Source organism: Spermophilus citellus, assembly GCF_964194105.1.
Source record: "Spermophilus citellus genome assembly, chromosome: 19".
Classification (NCBI taxonomy): domain Eukaryota; kingdom Metazoa; phylum Chordata; class Mammalia; order Rodentia; family Sciuridae; genus Spermophilus; species Spermophilus citellus.
This window is the reverse complement of record NC_138201.1, coordinates 18,641,554-18,668,924: the sequence shown is the minus strand read 5'-3', so window position 1 is coordinate 18,668,924 and position 27,371 is coordinate 18,641,554. Positions and strand designations below refer to the sequence as shown.

General features: G+C 59.2%; 2 protein-coding genes and 1 long non-coding RNA gene across 4 annotated transcripts; 1 reads left to right on the top strand and 2 right to left on the bottom strand.

The window, feature by feature from the left end:
• Positions 1-1,812: 1,812 nt before the first annotated feature.
• On the bottom strand, positions 1,813-12,421 carry CHCHD4 (coiled-coil-helix-coiled-coil-helix domain containing 4). 2 transcript variants are annotated; one of them, XM_081275953.1, is made up of 4 exons: positions 12,277-12,421; positions 12,216-12,245; positions 5,484-5,582; positions 1,813-2,876 (listed from the first exon to the last, which is right to left on the bottom strand). In XM_081275953.1, the coding sequence occupies exons 2-4, from the start codon at positions 12,235-12,237 to the stop codon at positions 2,578-2,580; spliced, it is 420 nt and encodes a 139-aa protein (XP_081132079.1). In that variant the 5' UTR covers positions 12,238-12,245; positions 12,277-12,421; the 3' UTR covers positions 1,813-2,577. The 2 variants fall into 2 exon arrangements, with proteins under 2 accessions (XP_081132079.1, XP_081132080.1); XM_081275954.1 differs by having other exon boundaries at positions 12,283-12,409.
• A 200-nt stretch (positions 12,422-12,621) lies between these two features.
• Positions 12,622-26,952, top strand: TMEM43 (transmembrane protein 43). The gene is made up of 13 exons (XM_081275952.1): positions 12,622-12,785; positions 15,534-15,683; positions 16,406-16,540; positions 17,403-17,497; positions 18,369-18,418; positions 18,659-18,728; positions 19,338-19,408; positions 20,304-20,425; positions 20,641-20,715; positions 21,647-21,748; positions 24,094-24,211; positions 25,248-25,458; positions 25,500-26,952. The coding sequence occupies exons 1-12, from the start codon at positions 12,774-12,776 to the stop codon at positions 25,448-25,450; spliced, it is 1,203 nt and encodes a 400-aa protein (XP_081132078.1). The 5' UTR covers positions 12,622-12,773; the 3' UTR covers positions 25,451-25,458; positions 25,500-26,952.
• On the bottom strand, positions 15,691-18,361 carry LOC308638471. Its single transcript, XR_014019845.1, has 3 exons — positions 17,668-18,361; positions 17,367-17,528; positions 15,691-16,036 (listed from the first exon to the last, which is right to left on the bottom strand). It is a non-coding gene; the product is annotated as an uncharacterized lncRNA (long non-coding RNA).
• Positions 26,953-27,371: the final 419 nt, after the last annotated feature.

Here is a 27,371-nt window from a genome sequence, read left to right as displayed (position 1 = left end):
TAAAACATATTTGGATCCTCAATAAGTATGCCCTGTGTATCACTGAAAAGACTCTCCTATGAGTAGACACACATTTTTAGGAATTACACAGTGTGTATTTATAAACTGGACTGGTTCAAACTGCTTACCTCCTAGGTTTTAACTAGAACTTATAGCTACTAAATTTAGAAATCCTACTTAATAGAATTAAAATTGCTAGCAATAAAAGAATTCTATATGCAAAGTGTACAAAGAAAGCAGGAAGTGTTTTTGATGAAAAACCATTAAAAACCAAATGTATTTTTGTTGAAAGAGAATCATAAGAGTGAATAAAAAATTAGGTAAGATTGATGGGTCTTTATAAAATTATGAAAATCTCTTGAGTGGTCAGAGCCAACACTGATGGATTCATTTATAAGGTTTTATTAAAATTAACTTTTGTGCCGGGCACGGTGGTGCACGCCCGTAATCCCAGTAGCTCAGGAGGCTGAGGCGGGAGGATTACAAGTTCAAGGCCAGTCTCAGCAACTTATCAAGGTCTTAAGCAACTTAGCAGATCCCTGTTTCAAAATAAAAAAAAAAAAAAGGGCTGGGGATGTGGCTCAGTGGTTAAGTGTCTCTGTTCAATTCCCAATACCAAAAAAATTCACTTTTTTATCAACTATACACTGCTATCTGTGATCCTATTTCAATAAAGCATTTAAATTTTTTTAACCACAAACTAACGTTTGAACACTTCAGAAGGCTTATTTGATATGCTAAAATTATATGGGAAACATCATGGAATAAGAAATGATATTCAAATTTGAGTTCCATTTGTAAGGTTAGTAATGTACATTATAAAACTGTATGTTATCCGTTGATCGTAAGGTCAAATTGTTGTTTGCCACAGAAATAACCAAAATTTCCAGTCATCATTATTATTCAAACTTTCATCAGACCTTTACATCATGGTTATTTGAGGGTTTTTCTGTTATTTTTTCTCTTTTCAAGAGTCTATGTTGCCAAGCTGGCCTCCAGCGGTCGGTCCTCTGCCTCAGCCTCCCAAGCAGCGAGGACCACTGTGCCCAGTTCTGAAGTCTTCTTGCTTTCACTAAAATGCTCTTTGCAAACAACATGACCCTAGAGTGTCATGTCTCTAAGAAGTTTCATGGAAAAGTCGCACAACTCTCATCAAACAGGCTTCTGATAACGTGAGACCCTCTGAATGGCATGGACTGAAATTTCCAGAACCTTAATGGAAAAGCTGGACTCAAAATCGCAAGATTGACATCAAGCAAAACAGGAATTAATGACACAGGACCCGGCTGATGACAGGTGATGGTTTGGGACTTCTTGTTCGAAGCAGTGGTGAAGGCAAGGCCCATAGGGCAAAGAACTGAGGTCTCTGGCCAACAGCCAGTGGGAGACACAGACCCTCGATCCAACGACCTACAAAGACAACCCACCGAATCCCACCCCCAGAATCCCTTGGGTGATTCTGAATGGCCTGGCGAGCCGGAGTCGCCCACAAGGATGACCACTTCATCTGACCTGGCCAGGAGGCCAGGGAGGTCAGGGAGGCCAGGCAGGCCAGGGAGGCCAGGGAGGCCAGAGGCTTCGGTTTCCTCTTCCCACATGGGAGGGAGCATCACCCCGTCAGGAGCTACTGCAATGTCTGCAGGAAGACCAGGAGCTGGCTTTGAACTCACGGTAGAAAATTTTTAACAGACTCAGCCTGGTTTGTCGGGATCTTTAAAAGAGGAATTTCAACTGCAATTTTCCAAAATTCCTATTTCCTTATATCCAAAGTATACCCAACTTGTGAAAATAAGAGACACGCTCAGACGCAGGTAGGAATCACACTTCCTTTTAATTGAGCACTTCATTCACACCATGTCCTCTCTTGGCCACAGTTAGGTCCCGACCTGTCAAGAAGACTGCAGCGGACCAGAGTGAGAGCCAGTATGAGCAGGCCAGACCAGGGCTCCGGACAGCACAACCAGCAAAAGGTTGGGAACCCACATCCAGGTCTGCACCTTCTAACTGTGGGAAACCTCAACGCCAACATGGAAACCAAAATTCACCAGGAATGAAGTCCCTCTGCACACACCCAAAGGCAGACGGTTTGAGAAATCCAGCCCTGACCATCTGGCCTCTTCTACTAGGGATGGCTCCACGCCAGCATTTTTATAGAAAGAGTTTTTTTTTTTGGTTTTTATTTCATTTCCCAAAGAGGAGTAAGGTCTACTAACAGGGACAGAATGGATCAGATCAAATCAGCTCACTCACAGGAACATTCCGGGGTGGTGACCTGGGGTTGCTGACAAGGTTCAGCACAGTGTGTGACAGTGGTAAAGCTCAGGGCAACCTGACAGAGAAGTCAGAGGGGGCGGCCACCCTCGGGGATGGCCGTGTGTAGGACGCACCTACCTGGGCCCCCATGGTGTCAGGGGGCCAGGTCACCCGGATCATCGACAAGAGTCATTTTGTACATTACAGTGCACACAGCAGGACAGGAAAGACACTTTCTGAGGGTGGGTGACTCAAAGGCTCTCTGCAGAAGGTCCACGTCACCCTGCAGACGAAAAGCTGGAACCCAGGGCCTCAGGGCCTGCATTAGCTGGAGTCCACCCCGTCTTTGGTCACAGTGGCCTCGGGGGGAGCTGCTGGCTCTCCGTGTTCCGCTGCCTTCTCCTCCTCCTCCTCCTCGTCCTCCTGGGGATAGAGATCCGGGTACTTCTGCATGCATTCCTGCATGGCCCGGAACTGGTCCACACAGTCTGACCCCTTGATGTCCTCTGTGCTATAGTGGAAGCAGGAAAAGGCCGATTTGAACTGTTCCCCACAGGGGCCGCTGGCCATGCCCCCCAGGCACGGGCAGTTCCAGTTAATGTCTCCGTTTGGCAGTATCAAGCCTGCAACAGGAAGACGGCAGGAAGACGTGAGAGGTCCTCTAGGGTCTCAGAAAGTGCCAAGTCAGCCACCCCCCAGGCCTGGCAGGCACTCCCCTGGGCACCCACCTTTGGATCTGGATCAAGTTCAAATGCTTAGCACGAGTCCAGAGTTCCCTGGCTCAACTGGACAGAGTGACCATGGATCCCTCTCCAGGGGCAACGCTCATCTCTATTCTAAAACCTCCCAGCACAGGAGGCCACGCTCCAACAATTAAATATTGCAAACCGTTTCATCCAAAGAAGTGAGCACTCAGGTGGTGAATGAGGTCACTAGAAGGGTGCAATGGTGCACACCTGTCATCCCAGCAACTGGGGAGGCTGAGGCAGGAGGATCACAAGGTCGAGGCCAGCCTCAGCAACTTAGTGGGGCCCTAAGCAATTTAGCAAGACCCTGTCTCAAAGTAACAGGAGCTGGGGATGTGGCTCCACGGCAGAGCACCCCTGGTGCTCTGATACTAAGGACTGAACCCAGAGGCACTCAACAACGAAGCTACCTCCCCAGCCCTTTTGAAATTTTATTTAGAGACCCTAAGTGGTCGCTTCAACCTTGGGACCTTCCTGCCTCAGGCTCCAGGCCAGCATCGCTGTCCCCTAACTTTGCTAACTTGTGGCATCATTTCTTGTCTCTGAACCTTGCTGACATCTGAACAGTGCTTCCTGGTTTTTAAAAACACTTTCAAAATGATGGCTTCATTTCCGGCGCTGTGCTGGACAGAGGATCGCCATGCACACAGAAGCTGCTCCCCCGAGTCTCCTACGGAGAGCACTCTTCAAGAGAGTCTCTAAAGTGCCACCGAGATTCCAAGGGACCCTTCACTCCAGGACATGTCCCAGCACAGCACTGTGCCCTGGTGTCCGGGGTCCGCGGCTGAACCCCCCTCTTAATCCTCACCTGGGAAACTTCACGGATGAGGGAACCTGTTACTGTTCCTCGTTCATAAAGTGGGGTGACAATGGGCGCACTCCAAACCCACAAAAGCAAAGCCAGCCCTTGTGCACTGAGCCACGCCTGGTGACCACAGGGTCCTCTGAGGGTCTCCTCAGCCGCCCTGCCTACGCCAGCTGACACCATTTCTGAGTTTCATGGGATCCAAGTCAGGACTGCGGCCAGAGCCCCAGTGTGACCCCCATCTCCCCACTTCTCCCCACTTCTCCGGGACCTGGGGACTGAACAGGTACAAATGCTGCCCCCTGGAGGCTCAGTCTGGTAAGACACCTGCGCCCAGTCCCTGAGAGCGAGCTTGGTGACATTAAGGATCACAGCCAGGCCTGCAGACGCTCTTGTAGTTAGAGGGGGGAAGCGGGACAGGGCAGGGGCTCACAGCCGGGGGGACATGTTTTAAACCCCCCAGGAGAGCCCAACACAGCCTGGCCCGTGGCCTCCGGAGTCTTCATGGATCAACAAAATCTGCTCAACTCGTTTGGAACTAAAGGCAGACACAGCACTGGAGGTGACAGAGCTCCGACTCAAGTTATCCCTGTGGCTGTCCTCCCTCCTCAGGACACGGACACTTTGCGTGAGAGCTGTCCCCGCCACTGTCCCCGACAGGGTGCCACATCGACATCCTGAGGTTTAACTGGGAAACGGAGTTTCCCGCCCAGCACTATCTACACTTGCGACAGCAACTGAACCCCTCCCACCAGGACGCCCCACTCCAGGGTCAGGTGCCAGCTCTTGGGTCCTTTGTCACCAATTCACACCACAAGTCGTGTTAGTGCTCAGCATGAATGTCAGAAAGGGTTTGGGCTTTTGATTGTTGTTATTTTCAGAAGTGGGTTTTGGTGGGCAAACTGGGCACTACTGACTGGTGAACTTGCTAAGTTTCCTCTAAGTCCAACACCCAAAGCCTTGGAGTGGACCCAGCTGGCCCACACCTGTCACCCCAGCAGCTGGGGAGGCTGAGGCAGGAGGATCGCAAGTTGGAGGCCGGACTCAGCAAAAGTGAGGCCCTAAGCCACTCAGGGAGACCCTGTCTCTAAATAAAATGCAAAATAGGGCTGGGGAGGGGGCTCAGGGGTCAAGCACCCCTGAGTTCAATCCCTGGTACCAAAAAAAAAAAAAAAAAAAAAAAAAAGAGTGAGATCCTAGGGCCAGTCATCCCTGTCAATGGCTCTGGCGGGTGAGCTGAATCCTGCTGCTGGAAGCTGCCCGACTGTAAGTGATCCTTCCCCGCCAGGGGCTTGCTGGAGCACTTCACAGAGGGACAGTGGGGACCGCAGCAGCCTCACAGGACGATTCCCACAACGGCTTGCTGATAAGGTTGGCAGAGGTGGCAGAACGCAATCTGGCCACTTGACAGAGCACACAGATCCCTGTCACCCCTCCCTACCTGCAACTGCTGGAATCCGATGTCCACCCCCGAGATGTCACCCCCGTGGAGCATCGGCCACCTAGGCCACAGCCAAAACCCAGGAGGGCAGAGGCAGGACGCGCTGCCTGCAAGGCCGACCCGGGCCCAGATGGCACCTCCACCCCAGCCTCAGCTTGGACCAGGTGGGAAAAAAAGTGTCCACACGGAGCTTCACCCAGGAGGCGCCTGTGGGTGGCCGAAGGTCCCCGTCACTCACCGTGTTCCTCGTACGGATCATTGGGGTCATCGGCCACCAACTCTGCATTGCTGGGAGTTTCATGGTCTTCTTTGGTCACAAATATGATGCGATCTTTCCCTGGTGTTTGGACAAGAGGAGGACAATGTTTCACTCAAGAGCAGCGACTGCACTGGGTGCCCCAAAGAGCCACTCAGACCCCCGCCCGGGGACCTCCAACCTGGGGCACATCACTCACTCTGGGCATGACCCAGCAGCCACTCGAACCAAGACCAGGAGTGCAGTACCATCCCACTGCGATCGGGGTGCAGGGAGACACACCCCACCTCGCAAAGCCAGGGGACACAGGCCCCAAACCCAGGCAGATGTGACGGTGACCGAAGGCTGACACACAGTGGCCTGAGCACACCAGGGTCAAGACACTTGTGGCTGACTTCCCAGCAAGCGCAGTGTTGGGGACAGGAGGGACCCAGAGTGCTGGTGTGTTTGACGTCTGCGGCCAGCACGGGAGCCAGGCTTCAACCCTCATTCAGGGTCGGAGTCCCAGGCCGGCTCTGAGGCCGGGGTCCCCAGGCCTCCAGCCAAGCCACGGCCACTTCACACTGCGACCTTCTCCTCGTGGAGGGCTGTGAGCACAGACAGGGGCAGGGACCCACCAGACAGGGACAGAGACAGCCAGCCTTCAGTGACCCTGGTACAGCAGTGTCACCAGCACCCGACCCACTGAGGACAGGGGAAATCCCAGGCCCAGAGGGAGGCGACAGCTCGAGATGACCAGGGGACACCCAGCCCCCTGCTGCTCTCCGCGACTCCTGGCTGCGCCAACAGCACCCCACCCTCCCCAAATCTCTAGCCACTGTGACCCGAGACGGCAGCCATTTCCCCTGTGCGTGGGAGTGCCTTGTCCTCAGTGCTGCCTGGTGGGTCCTCCATGGTCCCGCGGTCCCCAAGGGCAGGCCGGCTTGTCCATTTCTGGTCCTGGGCGTCAGCTGGTCTCTCCACCCACCCCACCCTGAGAGGGGGACAGCAGCACCTTGTCCTGGTGGTGCACTGCCTGGCCTTGCTGCGTTTCTGTCCCGCCCTGGTCTGGTCTTGGAGGACAGGAGACTCTTCAGGTGGGCTGGCTGGACCTGGCCAGGCAGAGATGGCTGCCAGCGAGGCCAGACGACCTCCAACTTTATTCTAATACACGAACACCCCCCTGTTAACCTGGCCCCCTCATTCCTTTAGCCCTCTATCTGCAACCTCCTCCCACAGGGTGCTAACACATGGGAGGGTTGACTTCCCTCTTCTCCTACTTCACCAACAATAAAAGTCTCCTTTGGCTGGAGCAGTGCACACACCTGGCATCCCAGCAGCTTGGGAGGCTGAGGCAGGAGGATCGCAAGTTCAAGACCAGCCTCAGCAACAGCGAGGCCCTCAGCAACTCAGGGAGACCCTGTCTCTAAATAAAGCCCAACATCGGGCTGGGGAGGGGGCTTGGTGGTCAAGGGCCCCTGAGTTCAATCCCTGGTACCAAAAAAATAAAAAGTCCCCTTTGCCCCGCAACTGGAGCTCAGCCTTCTTGCTGGTTCCCCAGTTCTGAAAGAGAAAAGGAGCCCTTTCAGGCTTACAGACTGGTACAACTTTATGGGGCTGACCTGAGGCTCTGGGTAGACACCAGCTCAGGCTCCCAGGGCTGAGGGCTCCAAAGTCCATCAGATCCTGTCCAGACACCACGGTCCCCTCCCCCAGCAGGCCGAGTCCTGAGGGTGGACCGTGGCCTGGCAACACCAGGCACTGCCTGCCAGGGCTCTGAAGCCCAACCCCTGAGAATGCAGTGAAAAGCTTGCTGAGTGAACAAGGAGGATCCTTCCAGAAACTTCTAGAAAAAGTACCAGGCCAAATTTTGCAGCCCTACTGACTACCCAGCAGATCGCAGGACAGCTGGGCTGAGGGGACCCTCAGCTGGGGCCGCAGGAGGTACGTACTGCTTTAAAACCCTTCTCCAGGCTGGCGTAGTGGTGCTGTCAACCCAGCTGCTCGGGAGGCAGAGGCGAGGTGGAGGCCAGGCGGAGGCCAGCCTGAGCCACTCAGCAGGACCCCGTCTATAGGGCCAGGGTGGCGTAGCTCAGCGGGACAGCACCCAGGGTCAATCCCAGTGCAGGGCGGGGAATGCGTCTCCAGGCCACCTCCAACTGTGCCCCTGGGCTGGGCCTGAGCCGGTGAGCCTCTGTGGGGACACAGGCGTGCCCAGCCTGCAGACAGGGGCTCTCGGGAGGGTGAAAGCCAGAGTCTGGGTGACACGTGTATGAGGACAGTTCAGGGGACACAAGGACAGTCCCCACTCACACCTGCGCAGGGTCTCCAGGACCAGGTGGACAGTACCCATGAGCCTCCCCGTGACATGGACTGGGACCTGCACCCGCCTGGATTTTGTCCGCCTGGGCCTCAACACCTCGCCTGTCCTTCTGCCCTGGGGCCCGGGAGGATGTGAACCTGGCCAGGTCCTGTCAGCACACCCGGTCACCCTGGCAACGGCACCGCAGCACCGGTGCACATGTCTCAGCTGGGCTCTGGCCATTTTGTTGACAGAGATCTGATGCGGAGGCCCCAAACGTCCAAACCCGGTCACGTTCTGGAAGCATCTGTGGAGTCTGCAGTGCATACACAGGCCACAGAAGCCAGGCCTGGCTGAGTCAAGCTGCCTGGCATGTCCATGCTTCTCAGGGGACAGGGACACACAGCGGGTGAGGGCTCACCAGCCCAGCACAATCCACGGAGGACCCCTGTCCCTCTCCAGGGGCGAGGCTTCCTGCGCACCCCTGACACCCCCTCGCTCAGAGGGGGCAGAGCAGGGACAGCTAATCCCTGCAGGCCTGCACCCTATGCAAAGTGCTCCTCATTCAGGACGTCCCCTGCCCTGCCACCAGCAGGGACAGATCATCTTCGCCCAGAGAAGCTCAGCTAGCACGTGCCCAGGCCCAGGGACAGCGCTCGCCCAGCAGTGCCAGGCCCGAGTGGCAGCCTCAGCACCATCAAGAAGAGCGAAACCAAAACGTGCTGCAAAGTCAGCGCCGCCGACTCTTCAACACACCTGCCTGAGGACGGAGCCAGAGTCACAGATGGCCACCAGTCAGGTAACCAGCCAGGCCAGGGCTCCACGAGCTCTCCCCGCACCTCCCTGGAGAAATACAATATTCCAAGGCTTGAGTTCCTGTCCAAGGTGAGAGGACCACGCCGAACCAAAGAGGAATCCATGACTCCAGGACGTGGCTAAGCACGGGACGCCCTGCAGCGCACAGTGACATCGGGACCCCGAGCACCCGAGGGCTGCAGCACCCATTGGCTCCAGCCCTGCCGCCTCCTTGTCGCAGGAACATTCTGGGTCTCAGAGAACAGGTGCCACCAGCAGTCCTGCCTCCTGTCGCCCTCCGTCCCCAGCTCAGCAAGAATCCAGAAACAGGTTAGAGAGACGGAGGGAAGGGCCCCTGTCCTCTCCAGAAATGCCACTCAGGGGACGATGGCATCAACTGGCAAGGACACAGGAGACCGGGAGAGTCCTGGGCAAACCAGAGGCCTCAGGAAAGGTCTCGAAGTGGGAGCCGTCCTCCCTCCACCCTGCGCTAAGCCCTGAACCCGAAATGCGCTGCCATTCAAGGAGGAGGCCCAGGGGTGGGATCCCACCAGGGCAAGGCCCTGAGCAAGATCTTAGGGGAGGATGCAGGGACAAGACCTTCCGGAAAGAAAGGTCCCCGCTGTGGGGAAGCCGGAAGGCACCAGGCTGCTGGAAGAGGCCGCAGCCCTCATCTGCACACGGTCAGGACTCAAAGTGTTGACCAAACCCCTGCGCAGCCTCTCACAGCACTGTCTCCACGTCCCTACCAGGGTTTGTGACTGCCATCACCTGGTGATGTGGTCACGCCAAGCTTTTCCTCCATGCCACCCAGGGAGGCACAGAGAGTTACTTTGCTCACTACCTGTGCCCAGTGGCTGGCACACCACAGGTGCTCAACAAATGTTAGGAAACTGAAGAGGACAAGGCAGGTTCTGCGTTAGCAGGAGTGGGCAGCCCCAGGCCAGGGAGCCCACGCTAGGTGGCCTTCAATGCCAAGCCGTGGCCTTCAACCTGAAGGCTGGGGCGCCTCCCAATAACTGCACAAGCAACGACTCACTGAGGACAGTGGGCAGGCACAGACGTGGTCATCTCATCAAGATCTGAGCGCGGTGGCACACAGGAGGTGGCACACACCTGTCATCCCCAGGGCTTGGAGGCTGACTGTGAGGATGACCTGAGGCCTGAGCCTCAACTCCACTGTAAAACTCCAGTTGGAAACCTGCAGTCCCCAGGCACCCACAGAGCCCCCAGTGTGGCCTCAGACAGTCACCTCCCCTCCCCTGATAAACAGGGTGAAGCCCTGGCGGGCTGCTGTGCCCTGGTAGGAGGGAAAGGCCAGAAGACCATGGCGGAGACCACCAGGCCAGGTGATCTGACCCAGGGGGAAAGATCTAATAGAGAAACCCGGTGGTAGCTGGTAAGGACTGAAACGGGGGTCAAAAGCCCCCAAATTTAGTATAAATGATAGAGCCAAGAGCAGCCAGAACAAGGATGACTCAGCTGGAGGGCCCTGAGCACCTGACGTCCCATCACTTGTCATCAGTGATCCGCTGCATGGTCCTCGCCACTCTCAAACTCTACAGCCTCCTCTGGGCCCTGGTGAGAGCTGCAAGTCGTCCCCTGGACCGTCTTCTCAACAGGTCGTCCACTCCATGCCAAGAACAGCCTGCCTTGGCCCAGACCTGGCCTCTGAGGCCTGAGTGGGTGTGCATCTGCTGGACTTAAAGCCTAAGGCTGAGACTTTTGAACTCAGCATGCACAGGGAAGGTCTGTCACCAGCCTGTCATGACGAAGTGGGCTTTGCAGTGCTAGAATCAACCGAGAATTGCTTGCTGTGAATGCATTATGTCTATGGCCGAGCCTAGCATTAAGGATGGTTGTGTTCCTGATTAAGAACCTACAGAGTGCAACCGTATGGAGTACTTTGAGTGAATAAAGCATCGAAAGGGGCAGAAGCGCGTGGCCACTCTTTATTTCTCCCCTCAACTGCACACGTTGCCATTTGGCCCCCGAGCCACTGAAGCAGGAGGATCTCGAGTTCCAAGCCAGCCTCAGCAACAGCTAGATCCTAGGCAGCTCAGGGAGACCCTGTCTCTAAATAAAATACAAAATGGGGCTGAGGACGGGGCTCAGTGCATGAGTGCCCCAGAGTTCAATTCCTGGTGTCCCCCACCCCTCCCCGCCCCCCCAAAAAGATCTGAGCACCTATTATAAGGTGCTAGCTCTCAGGTTGGTGGGAGAAAACACTCAAAGAGGTCAGAGGACAAAAAATAAGCTAATTTTTGAAAATTTAGGATGGGGAAGTCACAAAGGGTCAAGGAAGACCCCTCTTTTAATCCTTACCAGCTACCACCGGATTTCTCCATCACTTACCCTGGGGGCAGGTCATCTGGTTGGGTGGTCTCCACCCCATCTTCTGGTGTCCCCCATGGGAGCTGATCTTACAGGACAAGGAGCCAGTAACAGGGGAGGACAGAAGGGCACAGTTGGCTAAGGCAATAAACCCAGAGGGGAGAGCGGCCAGGCAGGGGGCAGAAGAGGCTGGAGGGACGCGCAGCAGGTGGGAAAGGAAGGGGTTTGAGATCATTTTCCTAAACCCCAGAATCAACGGATTTTTTCAAGGATCAAGAAACGTTAATCCCTAGTTGAGTTTTGATTCTCTCCATGGGTGTCTCAGGCACCCCCCAACCCCCTTCTCTGCCGCCGAGAATGTGCCTGGTGACCTCTGCGGAATGAATGGAGCCCAGCCTCTCCACATCCCAGGCTGGACTCAGGACTGGAAGAGGGGTTAGGTGGCAGCTCCGGTGACCACAGGCCTTACCTTACCATAGAGGGGGATGCTTCTGAGCCACCGGGTACAGGTGGAAACAGAGAGGTCCAAACCGGCACCGGGTTGAACAATGCGGTTCTGGAACCAGATTGCCAGGTCTGGGACTCCAGCTCTGTGGTTCTACTCAAGCCACCTATTTTAGTTTTACTGCTCCATAAAATCTGGGCGGTATAACAGCCTGAATTCTCAAGGTCGCTGAGAGGTCAATGAGATAGGACGTAGAAAGTGTAAATGGCGCCTGATATGCAGCTGGAGCTCAATAAATGCTCCCACTGGTGCCACTACCCCAGCACTGCACGGTCTGGCCCACGAGGCAACTTTCCAGGACAGTTAAAAAAAAAAAAAAAAAAGCGCGTGCAGCCCTGGCGCGGTGGCAAGGCGGCTGGGGAGGCTGAGGCAGGAGGACCGCGAAGTGGAGGCCAGCCTCAGCAATTTGTAGTGAGCCACTAAGCAGCTCAGGGAGACCCTGTCTCTAAATAAAACAGAAACGGGGCTGGGGTCGGGCTCCGGGGTGAGCACCCCCGGGATCAGTCCCTGAACCGTACAAACGGGACCACGTGGCTGCTCCCAGGGGACCTCCCACGTGCAGGCCCCTCTGGGGTCCGGGTTCGCGCTTCACCGTGACCTTGGGCCACCCCAAGTCCCCCTCGGGGCTCGATTTGGTCGACTTCACTCCGGGGTTGGACGACCCCGCGCCCCCGAGGGTCCCACGGAGGACACAAGCGCGTCGCCTCGGTGGCCCGCGCCGGGGCCCGCGGGGACGGCCTGGCCCGCGCGTCGCCCCCGGGCCTCCCGGGCGGTCTCCACGGCAGCGCGCCCTGCCTACCTTCCTGCCGGCAGTAGGCCATGGCGGCGGGCCTGGCGCCTCGGCCCCTCGCGAGCGGCGGCGGCGGCTCCTACCCCTTCACGCCGTGACCTCGCTCTCCTCGGGCAGGGCGGGCGGCTCTGAGGCCCGCGCGGACCCGCCCCCTCCAGGCCTGCCCGCCGCGCGCCTGCCTCCGCGCCTTCCCCGCCGCCGCCCGGCCGCCTCAGCCGGAAACTACACTTCCCAGCACGCCGCGCTCCCCCTCGGCAGCAGGAACTACATTTCCCAGAAATCTTGCAACGCGCAGGCGCACCGGTGAGGCACGGCGCGGGTCGAAACTTTTGTGGCCAAAGCGCCTGACCCTGGACTCCAGTTTCCAGAAGGCCTTGCGGCGCGCAAGCGCAGGAAAGTTGGGTCCCCGCGGGGCGGTAACTCCGTAGCAAGTTCATCCAGATCCTGGACTCCGCGCGGGTGTCTTTTTTTGCAGCTCTGGGACAGGCGGGAGGCCACCAGATTCCGCGCTCCGGTGGTCATTCCAGCTGAGCAGAGCGAGGCGGCGGCGGAGAGCCGGCTCCCACCATGGCCGCGAACGTGAGTGTCTCCGGGTCGCCCGGCCACACCCAGGCTGCCCCATCCCCCGGGCCGCCGCAGGTCCCCTCCGCGATCGGACGCCCGCTGTCCCTCGGCACGTCCGCAGTCCTCACCGACCCCATCCCCACTCGGGCCCCTCGGGAGGCCTCGCCCCCGCATGCCCAGCTCCTGGACCTCGGGTCCGGAAGGTCGTGGGATCTGGGAGCCAGACGCGCCCTGGGGGGCTGAGCCCGTCCATCGGGAGCGCGGGGAGGCCGGTCTCGCCGGTGGAGCTGTCCAGCGTGGGGACGGGGCCGAGCCCGCCGGCTGCAGGGGAGCTCGGCCGCTGCCCCCTGGGCCCGTCCTCCTGGCGCGCGATCGGGTAGGGACCGGGATGACCGTGCCTCCGGGCCCCCTCCTCTCCCCGCGCCCCGTCCTCCTGGGGAACGTGCTCTCCATGGCGCGCGGGCAGCACCGCCCACGGGGTGCGGGCTGAGGAGCCGTGACTCACGGGCTTCTCTGAGAAAGTGCTTTGGAGCCAGGTGGGAAGCCCGCCAGCCCCAGACACGCCCTCCCCGGCCTGTGAGGCTCCCTTTCCAGGTCCCTCCTCTGTCCCCAAGGCTCTTAGCTGCCTCCCTCCCCTCCTGACAGGCCAGGGTTTGTGTCACCCTCTGCCCTGGCACGCTCTGCCTGGTGTCCCGGGGGAAGAGGGGTGTTGACAGTCCCCAGAGGTGGTCCACGAGGAGTAGGGTAGGGTGGCCTGCAAGCCACCTCATGGTCACAGATGGGGAGTTTCCCTGGCAGAAGGCACCTGCCCAGGGTCTCTCCGTCAGCTTGGCAGCTGCAGCATGGGAAGGTGTCAAAAGGGACAGAGGGGATCAAGAGACCTGGGTGGGGACGAATCCAGACCCTTCCACTGCGCCTACTGTCCCTGGGTTTGTCTCCTCCTGGGATCCCTAACTGTGACATTGAGGGAGGGCTGTTAGCTTCTGGCACCGATGGCCCTGGTAGGCAGAGAGCATCTTGGGTACGTTGGGATCTGACCCCTCAGTGAACAGCATTGACCATCTGAGCACCCTCTGCTGCCCAGCCCTGTCGGCTCATCCAGTACTGGGGACACGTTTATGGGGCCACCAGGCCTCACCAGGTGAGGGAGAGACCTGAAGACAGCAAGGTGGAGCAGGCAGGCAACTGAATTCCACCTGACAACTGTCCTGTGATGAGTACATTTTTTCCATCAAGTGAGCAAACAGGATCAGAGAGGCAGAGCATCTTCCCTGGGGTTGTTCAGCAATTGACTGGCAAAGCTGGAATTCTTTTTTTTCTCCTGATATATTTTTAATATATTAAATATATATTTTAATGTTTTATATGTTTTATGTTATTTATATTTTGTTTTATATTTTATATATTTTTAATATATCTTATATATTTTTTAGTTGGAGGTGGCACAATGTCTTTATTTTATTTATTTTTATGTGGTGCTGAGGATCGAACCCAGGGCCTCACACACACTAGGTGAGTGCTCTATCACTGAGCCACAAGCCCAGCCCTGAAGCTGGGATTCTAACCGAGTACCTAGGAATGGAATCGCTGGATCAAAGGGAAAATATGTGTGTGACTTCCAAGCTATTTGACAAAGAGATTGTTAGAAATGTTTTTTTTGTTTGTTTGTTTTTTGTTTTTTTTGGTACCAGGGACTGAACCCAGAGGTGCTTAACCACTAAGCCACACCCCCAGCCCTTTTGATTTTTTTTTTTTTTTTTTGAGACAGGGTCTTGCTAAGTCACTGAGGCTGGCCTCAACTTTGTGATCCTCCTGCCTCGGCCTCCTGAGTCGCTGGGATGACAGGCGTGCGCCACCATGTGGGGCTAGAAATGCATTTTTAATTAAATTCAGTAACGAGGAGCTGGGCTTTTGGAGGGGCATGCTGGTTCCTCTGGGGTCTGAAGAGGGGTAGATAGCCCTGTTGGTGGCAGTCAGGTCATGGCCACCAACAATACTAGGAGGTCAAGTGAGAGAGGGTGGTGCAGGGCTGGAGTCCACCTTGCCCTGGGGCACCCAGGCGGGCTCCCTGGAGGAGGGGGATCTTGGAGGCAGACCCTGGGGGAGGGCATCCCCAACAGGGGATCTGGGGGGCAGCATCAGGGATGTGGAGGCTGGGAGTGGTTCTGGGGAGCAGCTGCCGTCTTCTGGGGCTGGGCTGTGGGGAGAGGAGGGGCCGGGCATGTCTGGGCAGGATCCAGGCTCCCACCCACTCCAGGGCCAGTGGATCAGGCCTGGCCCAGCCAATCACAGCACAGGGTCTGGGTGAGTTCCCACTCCGTCACCCAGGGCCAGGGTCCTTGGCCAAATGATCTAAACCCTCCGTGCCCCCGTCTTCACGGGTTAAATGGGGGTAAGAGTCCGCTGTGCAGGACGGGGGTGAGAGCCCCAGGGTACAGTGTCAGGTGGCTCGGTGCCTTGGCGCGAGGTAAAGCCATCTGGGCGTTAGCTGGCAGGAGTGTTATCAGATGTCCCCATAAATCACACAGGGCCACCTCCCAAGCTACAGGTGAGCCAACGGACTGGCTCCGGGACCCCTCAGACCCCAGGATCTCTCGTCCACACCCACTGATTGTCACTGAAGAGCTCTGCGGCTTTACTATATATAATCAAACTCACTCGCCATTAAATTTATGCTTAATAAACACATTTTAAGTAGCAAGATCCAGTGTAGTTTTAAAGGCTAATTTGCATTCTGCTTTCTTTTCTGGTTTTTTCCTTCAGTACTCCAACACAGGCAGCAGGAGAGAACATGTCAAGGTCACCTCGGACCCCCAGCCAGGCTTCCTGGAGCGGCTGAGCGAGACTTCGGGGGGAATGTTCGTGGGGCTCATGACCTTCCTCCTCTCCTTCTACTTAATTTTCACCAATGAGGTAAAATGTCTCATGTCCCCGTGGACACAGTGTATCAGGGAACAGGGACTATAAATCCAGAGGCTGCATTTGGCAATAAAGGACCTTGATTTTTATAAAAGAGAAAGAATAATACTGAACAAATCAAAATTCATTTTGTGGTGACCTACCTCACCCTGGTGTAGGCACGACTCCTGAAAAGGCTGCTTCAGGCATGGTTGGATCCAGGTGTTCGTGCGGGGTCACCCGACTCTCCGTTCCTTCAGCCCTTCCCTGTGTTTCTCGGCTGTGGCATCTCTCTTGGGCAGGGCCCTCCTTTGGCAGGCAGAGGTGGCTCAGCAGTTCCAGTTCCACGTCCAAGTAGCTCAGAGATCCTAGAGAAAGAAAAAAAAAAAGGAACCAAGTGTTTCTACAGCAATTTTGCAGAAGTTGCAGAAGAATCTCTCAGAGTCTGGGTTTGGGTCTCAGGCCTTTGAGCCACTGCTTGAGGCCAGGGTCAGAAAGGCCTGTGGGGACCACGGGACCAGGAGAGGAGAGGACAGGAGGGGGGCGGAGAAAGGGGAGGGGGAGTCCAGGCAGACAGGGAGGCCGCTGTGCCCACATGAGGCCGAGAGCAGCGGGTGGCGGGAGAGGGGAGCCTGGGCGCGCAGGGCCTGGCCCAGTCCTGCGACCTCAGTCCCAGCAGGGGAGTGGGGAGACGGGTGTGAAGGCCCTGAGGTGACGTCCCCCGCCCTCCCCTGCAGGGCCGGGCGCTGAAGACGGCCACCTCGCTGGCGGAGGGGCTCTCCCTGGTGGTGTCCCCCGAGAGCATCCACGTGGTGGCCCCTGAGAACGAGGGGAGGCTGGTGCACATCGTGGGGTCCCTGCGCACATCCAAGGTAGGACCTGCCGCCGGCTCAGGGGCGAGCCCTGGAGGGTGACAGACACTGGGGTGACCCCCACCGCCACCTCTCGGCCGCCGAGTGCACTCGTGGCCTGGGACTGGGCTGACCTCTTGGCACAGTGCCTGGCGCGTGGTAGGAAGGTCACACACAGGTGCTCTCGCGGTGACAGCATGGAACTAAGGGTTGTCAGAGCTCTGCTGACATATGTATAATTTTTTTTCGTACTGGGGATTGAACCCAGGTCACAAATCACTAAGCCCCCCCCCCCCAGCCCTTTCTATTTGGAGACAGGGCCTCCCTAAGTTGCTGAGGCTGGCCTCGACCTCGCCATCCTCCTGCCTCAGCCTCCAGAGTCACTGGGGTTACAGACGTGCACCGCCCACAGCAGCTGTGCTGTTATTTGAGTGTTGGCATGACACAGTGGGGCCTGCAGCCTGACCTTGTACTCTGAGTCAGCATCGTGGGCATTAAGGGTTAAGAACTGGGGACACCCAGGCACGGCGGTGCATGCCTGCACTTTGGGAGGCTGAGGGAGGAGGATCGTGAACTCAAAGCCAGCAAATTCAGCAACTTAGCAAGGCTCTCAGCCACTCACTGAGACCCTGTCTCTAAATAAAAAAAAAAAAAACACAAAATAGGCTGGGGAGGGGGCTCAGTGGCTGAGTGTCCCCAAGTTCAACCCCTGGTATCCCCCCCAAAAATATCCAAGAGTTAAGAACTGGACAGGCAGCTCCACTTGATGCCCCCACCTGTCCCTGTTTTCCACCTCCTTCCCGCCCAGCCTCCCCGAGCCAGGGTTTCAGGGGGATGTGAGGGTCACCTGTATTTTTCTGGTCCCTTTGACTCTCTTCTGAAGCTCTTGTCTGATCCAAACTACGGAGTCCACCTTCCGGCCGTGAAACTGCGCAGACACGTGGAGATGTACCAGTGGGTGGAGACGGAGGAGTCCAGGTGAGGAGCCTGGTAAAGGAGGTGCAGGCACCTAGAGAAAACGCAGCGGCTTTTGTTTTTTAGGGGTACGAGGGATTCAACCCAGGGCCCTCGACCCGTGAGCCCCCTCCCCAGCCCTATTTTGCATTTTATTTAGAGACAGGGTCTCACTGAGTTGCTTAGGGCCTCACTTTTGCTGAGGCTGGCCTCTAACTGGCGATCCTCCTGCCTCGGCCTCCAGAGCGGCTGGGATGACAGGCGTGGGCCACTGCGCCCAGCAGGCCTCTCATTTTGAGGCCTCTGAAATTCAAAGGATAGACTCTTCTACCAGAAAAATATCAGATTATCCCAAAGTTAATAGCCGCTGATCTTTCGTTTGGGGATGGCCAACACCCTCCGCAGAGTGGCTCCAAAATGAAAGGGGGACTCAGCAGCTCCCTCCCAGGGACATCCTGGGGAGCACACATTGGGGACGTTCCTGGATCCAGGTCTCCAACGATGCTGGCACCGTGTGCCCCCGTTCCAGCCTCTGTGCCCACCTTGCCCTTCCTGGGGCTCCACCTGGCCCCCATGGTAGGCAGAGGTCACCTTCCCGCTGACAGCCTGTCGGGAGTCCAGGGCGCGATGGCACCGGCCAGGTGGGCTCAGTCCCCCTGAGCTACTGCGCAGCTGGGAGTGAGGGGAGGGTGGCCTGAAAGGCCCTGCCCAGGGCTGTCCTGACCAGAGACTGCGGCCATCCATGGAGGGAGCTGGCCCTGTGCCCCGAGCAGGCCCAGCTCTGGCTGGGACCCAGCAGCCCTCTCCTTCCCTTGGGGACTGTGGCCCTAGGGGTGCCCAGATCCTGGGGGGCCCCGGGTGACCGGGCTGAGGAGGCCCCTGTGCTTGTCTGCAGGGAGTACACGGAGGACGGACAGACAAAGACGGAGACGAGGTACTCCTACAGTGAGTACCGCCTGGCCACCAAGGGCCCTGCTGGCCGCATCCTCCGACCACTGTCCCCAGCCCGTGGCAGGACGGGACCCGTGGGTGGAGCTGGGGACAGGCACAGCACTGAGCCCAGGAGTCCTCCCATCTGGGGGTGCCAGGACTGTCCCCTGGCCTCTGGTGTCATGGGCTCAGGGTCTGCGGGCCTCGGCCGTCAGGGCCATGGGTACAGCTGAGCTGTCCCCTGTCCCTGAGCAGACACTGAGTGGCGGTCAGAAGTCGTCAGCAGCAGAAACTTCGACCGAGAGATCGGCCACAAGAACCCCAGGTGAGCGCGGCCGGGGCCTGGCCAGCCTCAGTTTCCCCATCTGAGCAATGGGAGCGGGCTTTCTGCCCCGGGGGTCGAAGAGGACATGGGACAAGTTAGGGACCAGGACACCCACGAGTCACCCTCTAGAGGCCTGACCAAAGGGCAGGAAGGGACGGGCGTGGACAGACCAGGGGAGGACCCTGTTGCTGGTCACCTCTGGAGGACCGTCAGGAAGGGCCTCCAGGGCAGAGGCTGGTGACCTGGTGTCCGCAGAGGGGGGTCAGCTCAGCCGCACAGAGTGGTGAGCCCGCGTGCCCCTCGAGTGCCACTAGGGCCTGGGCCGTGGGCCACCGTGGTCAGGGCTATGCCAGGAAGATGGCGGGAAGGGGTCAGTGAGGGGTGCGAGTCCAGGGAAGCCCCCGCCACGGCTCAGAGGGCCACCAGAGGTCTGGGGACAGGGACAGAGTGAGGGGGCAGGAGCCCTGGGGACAGCAGAGGAAGACGTCTGTCCTGCCTGGTCTCTGGACTCTCAGGAGCCCCCTGGGTGGGACCTGCCAAGCCCAGACCACCTAGGGTCCCATGCAGCGGCCCTCCTGGTCCCTGTCACCAACGGCCCTGTCTCCACAGTGCGATGGCAGTGGAGTCGTTCACGGCGACGGCCCCTTTTGTCCAGATTGGCAGGTTCTTCCTCTCGGCGGGTAAGTCCCAGCCCTGGTGACCGGCTGGTGCCAGCCCAGGCTCTGTCCTGCCCTCGTGGCCACCCCAGGGGCAGCAGTCCCTGGCACCCGGCCCTCGGGGGTAGAGGCCGGAGCAGCCTGTGTCCTACTCGAGGCTGGGGCCGGAGGACAGGCGGGTCCCCAGGAGGTGGGGACTCCACACAGCACCGCCCCCACCCAGCCAGGTCCCAGGACACCAGGTTGGTCCAGGGAACAGCCCAAGCTCCCTGTCCCTTCCTGTGCCACGCCCATTTGTGGTGACCAGACGTGGTGAGGGAGCCGTCCCTCCAGCAGCCAGGAAACACAAGGCCACTCCCTGTCCCCGCGGCTCCCTGTGGCTCCACCTGTAGGCCCCACCCGGGTGCAGCCCTGTGCCAGGAAGAGGGTGGCCTGTCACATGCTCCCTCGGGGACTCCAGAGAGGAGCTGCGCCAAAGGATGAGGCTGCGCCACGGGCCACAGTCACCCCAAGACACCCCCATGGGCCTCACCCAGGAGGGGACGAAAGGGCGGGGTCCGGGGTCCCAGGGAGGAGGAGGCCCAGTGACCAGGCTTGGCCTCCCGCCCCATCCACCATGTGGCTCAGCTGCTGCGCAGTGGGAAAGGGCCGGGCCACCCTCAGAGCAGGGGACACTGGCCCGGCCTGGAGAGGGGACGGAGCAGCCCTTCTGGGGAGGGGGTGACACAGGCCACCGGGAAGCTCTGGAAGAGCCCCAGTCGGGAAGGGGCCTCCTGGGGGAGAGGCCAGGTGTGAGGTCGCCGAGGTGAGGCTGGGTGGTGGCACACGGAGGGCTTGGGCACCCTGGGAGGGACGACAGGGTGGCAGGTGGCAGGTCCCCAGCGGTGCCCAGTTGCTGAGCGCGGGGCCCCTCTGTCAGGCCTCATCGACAAGATCGACAACTTCAAGCCCCTGAGCCTGGCCAAGCTGGAGGACCCCCACGTGGACATCGTCCGTCGGGGCGACTTTTTCTACCACAGTGAAAACCCCAAGTACCCGGAGGTACGGGGCAGCCTGGGGGTGGGGACAGCGGGGACCTGCCGCAGAGGGCTCACTCTGCTGACCCACAGCTGCGCGTGGCCAGATAGAGTCAGAGGGGACGGGGCCTCGAGGGGCCAGCCCAGCCTGGGCAGAGGCGGAGGGAGGGACCCGCCAGCCAGTGAAGGAGCCGAGGCCCAGCCCCATGACCACTTGCGGACGCCCTCCTGTCTCCCCAGGTTGGAGACCTCCGCGTCTTCTTTTCCTACGCGGGACTGAGCAGCGACGACCCTGACCTGGGCCCGGCTCACGTGGTAACCTGGCCTCCCCGGGGGCGAACTCCGAGTCAGGGCGGCAGGGCCTCCCCAGGCGCAGACCCCGGGAGAATGTGGTGGCCGCGTGGTCCCCTCCTTCTGGGGACGCACACACTCGCCCACACGCAGTCCCAGGCTTGGCTTTTGAGCAGCTACTGAGTTCCGTGCCTCCCTGCCACCATCCCCAGACCCCAGGCCAAGAAATGCAGGTCTAGGCCGGGCGGTGGCCCACGCCTGTCATCACAGCCCTCAGGAGGCTGAGGCAGGAGGATGGCAAGTTTAAGGCCAGCCTCAGCAACAGGGAGGCCCTAAGCAAGTCATTGAGACCCTGTCTCTAAATAAAACACTGGGCTGGGGACAGGGCTCAGGGGTCGAGGGCCCCTAAGGTCAACCCCGGCACTAAAAAAAGACAAAGAAACGTCGCCTTAGATGGTGGCCTCATCGTGTCTAAGGAGAACCGCTCAGTCACAGGTGGCTTCCCCGTCTGTGGCCTTGGTTCCTGGCCCTGGCTGTGCACTCAGGAGCTCCATCCTGGCTGGCCCAGGAAGGTGGCAGAAAGGACCTCTGGGGCCCAGGTAGCCAAGGAGAAGGGGAAGCCACGTGACCTCGACGTGGCCTGGCTGCAGTGTGGCTCAGCTGGCTCCCCCGTGACAGCCAGTCCTCCCCTGAGCTCTCAGTCCGGGACATGCCCAGTTTGGCTCCGCCTGCCACCTGCCTCTAGCCCAAGGTCCTCATTGGAGCTCTGAATGAAGCAGCTCAGCCAGAGCCCCGGGGGCGGGACAGCCCAGGGGGAGTCCAGGAGGGACAGACACGCCCAGGTCCCCCCACTCACTCCCTGGTCGCCATGGAGTCCCAGGGAGAGGAAGTGTGATGGGCAGTGGGGGTCCTCACCTTGTGCCCAGGGGCCTCTGACGCTGACTTCTTGGACTAGGTCACTGTGATTGCCAGGCAGCGAGGTGACCAGCTCGTCCCGTACTCCACCAAGTCCGGGGACACCTTGCTGCTGCTGCATCATGGAGACTTCTCGGCAGAGGTGAGTGGCCGCTGCCCCGCCTGCGTGGAGGGGGAACAGGTGTGTCGGCCCTCTGCCCTCCCAGGGGCTGTTCCAGAAACTTCCCCTGCTAGCGATCGTAGCCACTGCAATGCAGCAAGAAAAAGAAATAAAAGAATAAACACCCCAGACGGACGGATAAAAGACCACGCGGTGTTACAGGGGTCGAGAGCTGCTGACACCTGGGCTCCTACGCGGAGACCAGTCTGCAGCCACCGAGGGCTCTCAAGGAGTGACATTTGTGCAGAGGCCACATAAAGAGAGGGTATCAGCCCTGGAGGAATGGGGCTGTTCAGGGACTGGGATAGAAAAGGGCCCCTCAGTGGGCGCACTAGGAATGGGGGGCAGAGGCCACGCTGAGGTGCCCCTTGGAGGCCATCAGGAGGGCAATAGAGGGGTTTGAGCTGGAGTATCTGGGCCGGGTGAGTGGGGGCAAGTGCCCTGGGACAGTCCCCACGGCCATCGGCATCCCTCTCCCCATCTGCACCAGGGAGGTCATGCAGGAGGAAGGTGCAGGGGTACTCAGCCCGAGAAGTCACCCCTCTCTAGACAGGAAGTCACCGTGTGTCAGCTCCGCTGAGGTGGTGGACACTGGGACTCTGGCTGGGACGCACGCTTGCCTTAAATCAGGGACCAGAGAGGGCGAGGGCAGGAGCAGGCCATGGGGACCAGCTGTGACCCTCTGTTCCTGGGCCCTTGGCTCCGTCTGTCCCTCATCCCTGTCACCCTCCTGCATGGTGGTGCCTGGCCAGGACCTGGGGAGTCAGCCTCTCCTGCAGGAGCCCCTCCCAGCCCGGCACCCTGTGAGTCACCCTGGGGACTTGCTATAATTAGGAGGCCTGGTCCAGGCCCTGTTCTCCCCCGCTGGCCGCAGGCCCAGTCCCAGGCTTCCTTGGGCAGGGTTCCAGGTCCCAGTGCTGCCCGCAGGGAGGAGGGTGGGGCGTGTGAGTGACTTAGGCCCACAGGGAAGGCCCTGGCCCCGCAGGGTGCGCGGCCTCCACGCCCTGGGCCTCCTGCCTCTACCCCCACGTGGGGTCTCTGCCGCATGGGAGAAAAGGCCCTGAGCCAAGGACACCCCAGGGCACTGAGAACAGGCCCAAAAGGCAGGAGGCCGGGACAGGAAGGGCAGGGGACCAGCCGTGTGGGCCCCAGGGAGCCACTCACCTGCCCCGGGCTCAGTGCACTGCCTGTGGGGCCGAGGCTTGTGAATGGCTCATCCTCCACCGTCTGCCTCCCCTGTGAGAGGGGACAAGTGTCCCTGCCTCCCTGGGTCACCTTGAGGACCAAGCAGTGCTCTCATGACTCATGGGAGACAGGGACCACCACGTGGGGTGGGAACAGGGGGTTAACAGACAGGACCTCCCTGAGTGGCCGAGGGCCTCGCTGTTGCTGAGGTCGGCTCTGAACTCGCCGTCCTCCTGCCTCAGCCTCCAGAGCCCTGGGATGACAGCGTGTGCCACCGCACCTGGCGTGACCGATGTCATTATGCAGTAAATGTCACCTACTAGATTGTGACAGGGGCCTGGTAGAGATCTGGGGCTCGGGGAAGGCTCTGAGGAAGTGGCATTTAAGCCAGGACGAGAAGGATGTGGATGGCCGGGCAGAGCCACCCGCATGGGCCAAGGCCAGGAGGTGGGACCTCGGCAGGTCAGGGTCATGGTGGGTGAGGGAGCAGGAGCCCCGGAGGTGAAGCAGGTGGAGGGAGCAGGCTGCAGGTGCCCACCAGGGCCCAGCTCCGGGGTGGGTGGGTGGGTGGGCGGTGTCCCCGTGGCTGAGGTGCAGATGACAGAGTCGGGGTGCAGGCTGCAGGGCCTGACCCCTGTGTCAGCAGGCCAGGGGCAGAGGTGCTGGGCAGCCAGCAGAGGGGCCGAGGCTGCGGCCTTGCATGGGGGGCCACACGGGGGCCAAGAGGCCAAGGGAGGCCCTGGGCAGAGTGTGGCCCATGGAGGCCGCCCAGGGGACCAGGAGAGGGTCAAGGCGGCCATGAGACCCTGAAGGTGCATCCTGAGATACAGGGAGAAGGGGATGATGGCAGCGTCCCAGGGCTGGTGGACGCCGCAGGCTGAGCAGTGCCCAGTGCCTGGCTCACGCTGTCTGTCACCACACACACGAGGGTGGCAAGGGGCACCGGAAAGGTCCCTCTGTGTCATTCCAGAGATGGCCCACTGAGGCTCTGTGCCGAGATGGGCTTATACCTTCCAGAAAGTTCTCTCCCACTGTGCCAGGTTGACGGGGGGGCTCCTGAGCTCCCGAGCCTCAGGTCCAGCCCCGTGGCCCCTGCCCTGCCCGCTGGCCAGCTGGTGACATCCCCCTGTCCTGTCCCCCAGGAGGCCTTCCGTAGGGAGCAGAAGAGCAACTCGATGAGGACGTGGGGGCTGCGGGTGGCCGGCTGGATGGCCATGTTCACGGGCCTCAGCCTCATGACGCGGATCCTCTACACCCTGGGTAGGTGCGGCCCCTCGGGCCACCCCCTGCCTGTGCCTCCCTGGAGCAGAGTCCAGGCCTGGGCCATGTCTGTCCCCCACGCTGTCCTGGAATGGACAAGAAGTCAGGAGTGAGCAGCGTGGTGCTTCCCGAGGGCAGGGACCATGGGGCCACCTCCCAGGGGCTGGTCTGGCTTCTGAGATTGCAGGTCTGGCCCCACCGTGTCCCTCTGTCCTTCGCTCCCCCCTAGGACAGCCCTGTAAGGAGGCCGGCCTCCCGAGTGAGCTGACCCAGCCTCTCTGGGGGTCAGAGCTGGGAGCACGTTCTGGGCTTGGGCCGTTGGTTTGGGAGACAAAGGTTCTCGGGGACCTTACCCCAGTGTGTCCCTGCCCAGGCTCCTCTGGCCCCCACAGGAGCCCTTCCCGCTGGCTCTGGCTGGGGGACCTCCTCCCTGGTTCCAGACAGCAAAACTGAGGCCCGAGAGGGGAGGCCGAGTCCTCGAGGCGCTGTGGACAGCTGACCTGGGTTCAGGAGACCCGGTTCTTTCCTGGGCACGACAGGGAGAGCTCAGGGCCCAAGCAAAGTCGCCATGGGGGCCAGGAGTCAGGATGCACCCGTCCCCCGGGCCTGCCTGCTGCCCCTCTCCGGATCTAGCTGCCCATGGTCCTGGTGACCCACAGGTGGGAGGCTGCCACACAGGACTGTCACAGAGAGCAGGGACCCGTGGGAGCAGAAGGCCCACACCCCTCCTGTCCTCAGTGACTCACCGCCTACTGGGCAGCACAGCTGGGGTCCAGTCCTGTCCAGGGTCAGCGCAGTGGTGACTTGGGCCCGGGCAGGGGAAGTAGACTTCCTGGTCCTGAGTCTGCAGGGAGCAGGGGGATGTCTGCCCGTTGGCCTCGGGTGGTCGCAGCATAGAGTCCAGGTTACAGAGTTGACCGCCTCGAGTGCCCTGGTGCTGGGCAGAGCGGGCGTCTCACAGGGGAGCCCTGCCACCCAGCTCAGGGCCCCAGGGCCAGGCTGCTGCGCTCCCCACACTGACTGTCCCTCCGCACAGTGGACTGGTTTCCTGTCCTCCGGGACCTGGTCAACATCGGCCTCAAAGCTTTCGCCTTCTGCATGGCCACCTCGCTGACCCTGCTGACCGTGGCTGCCGGCTGGCTCTTCTACCGGCCCCTCTGGGCCCTCCTCATCAGCTGCCTGGCCCTGGTGCCCATCCTCATCGCCCGCACCCGGGTGCCAGCCAAGAAACTGGAGTGAGGAGGCCCTGGTCCCAGCGACACCCGCGTGGGCTCGGGGCCCGGGCCCCCTCACTCTGCCCGGCACCACCCACGCTGTGGGCTCCGCTCCCCTGTCCTCTGCCTCAGGGCCCAGGGGCCGCGTGAGTGTTGCACTTGGGGTCCTTCTGTGCACACGTCCCCACCCCTTGTCTTGCCAGTCTGTCGCTTTGGTGGGCAGAAGCAGCTCAGGGACAGTGACCCCGCGGGCCCTGTCCGGCTTCCTTTCCCCTCCCCTTCCCTTGGGCCTGAGTGGCCGTCCCACTCTCGAGTTTGGTTTCACTCACCTGATCTGTCCCCTCGCGACGATGCGGAGCAGCTCCACAGAGACCTGGTGACAGAGCTCGGCCTGGTCATTGTCCTTTCTCATCCCTGAGAACCAATGCCACGGCCCCGTCACACCCCTGACCCCAAAGGCACCCTTTACTGCTAGGCTGCACTGGTGACCCAGACGACGAGGCCCGGGGAAGTGGGTGTGTCCCAAACCAGGTCTGCAGACAGGACTCCACTTGGAACTTCAACGAAAACCACCAAAGATGTCCAGGGGAAAATGGCCGCTGTTGGGACTTCCGTGTATTCTGTGGCTTGGGAGAATCCTCTTAGTGCCCAGACCTGCCACCGTCCAGCTTAGGTCTTCCTCTGTTACTTCCCTCCTTCCTGTGTCCCCTCCTGTCCCCACAAGGAGGTGTCTAAGATTTAAAAAAAAAACAACCTTTCGGACTGTTACAAAGAACATCCTGGACTCTGTCAGAGGAGGTTAATTCAGAGCAAGAAAGGTGTTAAATTGGGGGAGGGTACCGCGGGACATTGGGGAGCTTTTAGATGCTTCTGAAATTAGTGTTCAAAACTGCGCTGCCTGGTGCAGGGGGACGCGCCTGACATCCCAGTGGCTCTGGAGGCTGAGGCAGGAGGATCGAGACTTGGAGGCCAGCCTCAGCAACAGCGAGGCCCTAAGCCACTCAGGGAGACCCTGTCTCTCAATAAAATGCAAAATAGGGCTGGGGACGGGGCTCAGTGGTCAAGGGCCCCTGAGTTCAATCCCTGGTACCAAAAAAGAAAAGAAATCAGTGTTTTTAGCAAAAGAGTTTGTTCTCCCTCTGCAAAGACCTAGGAAGCTCAGCAGGTGGAAGACAGCATTTCTTTTCTGAAAATCCTCTCGCATCACAAACCACCTGTTCACCTGAAGCTGGTCTTGACATTTGAAGCCACTCTTGAAAAGGTGGGCTCCTCCACGGCGACCCCAGAGGACACCGCCTTGGCCTCTACTGCTGTCCCTGGCCTGCAGCAGCGGCTTCTGGGCACCCTGTGCCTGCTGGGCTTGGCTCTGCTGGTCCGACACCCCACTGGATCCACGTGACCTCAGAGTGTCCCTTTACGCTGTGTGTCGCAACCTTCGCATCTTAACAGAGCCTTCGTCCATCTTCATCTTGGTTACAGTGACAGCTGCTTGGTCCTTGCTGGGGGGGGGTTGTCTGCAACAGAATGTCCAGACTCTCCTTGTTCTGAGCTACCCGGGCTGTCGATTGGGGATCCAGGGTAAAGCCAGAGATGGCACCAGAGGTGACGTGAGTGTATTTAGAATCGAGACAGCGTCACTTCCAGTTAGTCCATGGGCCGACTCCCTCTGTGGACCCTGGAGGGTGCTCTCAAGGCCAGACGCCTGTAGTTGGCTGAGAGCTAAACAGGGAATCCTTGGGGTCTGGCTTGTGCCATTTCTTTCTTTTGAGTTTTCACGGTTGGCTTTAGGATGGTTCCTAAATAGCAAAACAATGTTAAAATAATTGGGAAGCTTTGGAAAAACACCGCGGAATTTGTATTATCTTTGTTTTTTTTTTTTTTTGATAAAATTTGTGAAATAAATGGCTGAATCTTTTGCTCTTACCCTATTTTGGGTTTTGAAGTTG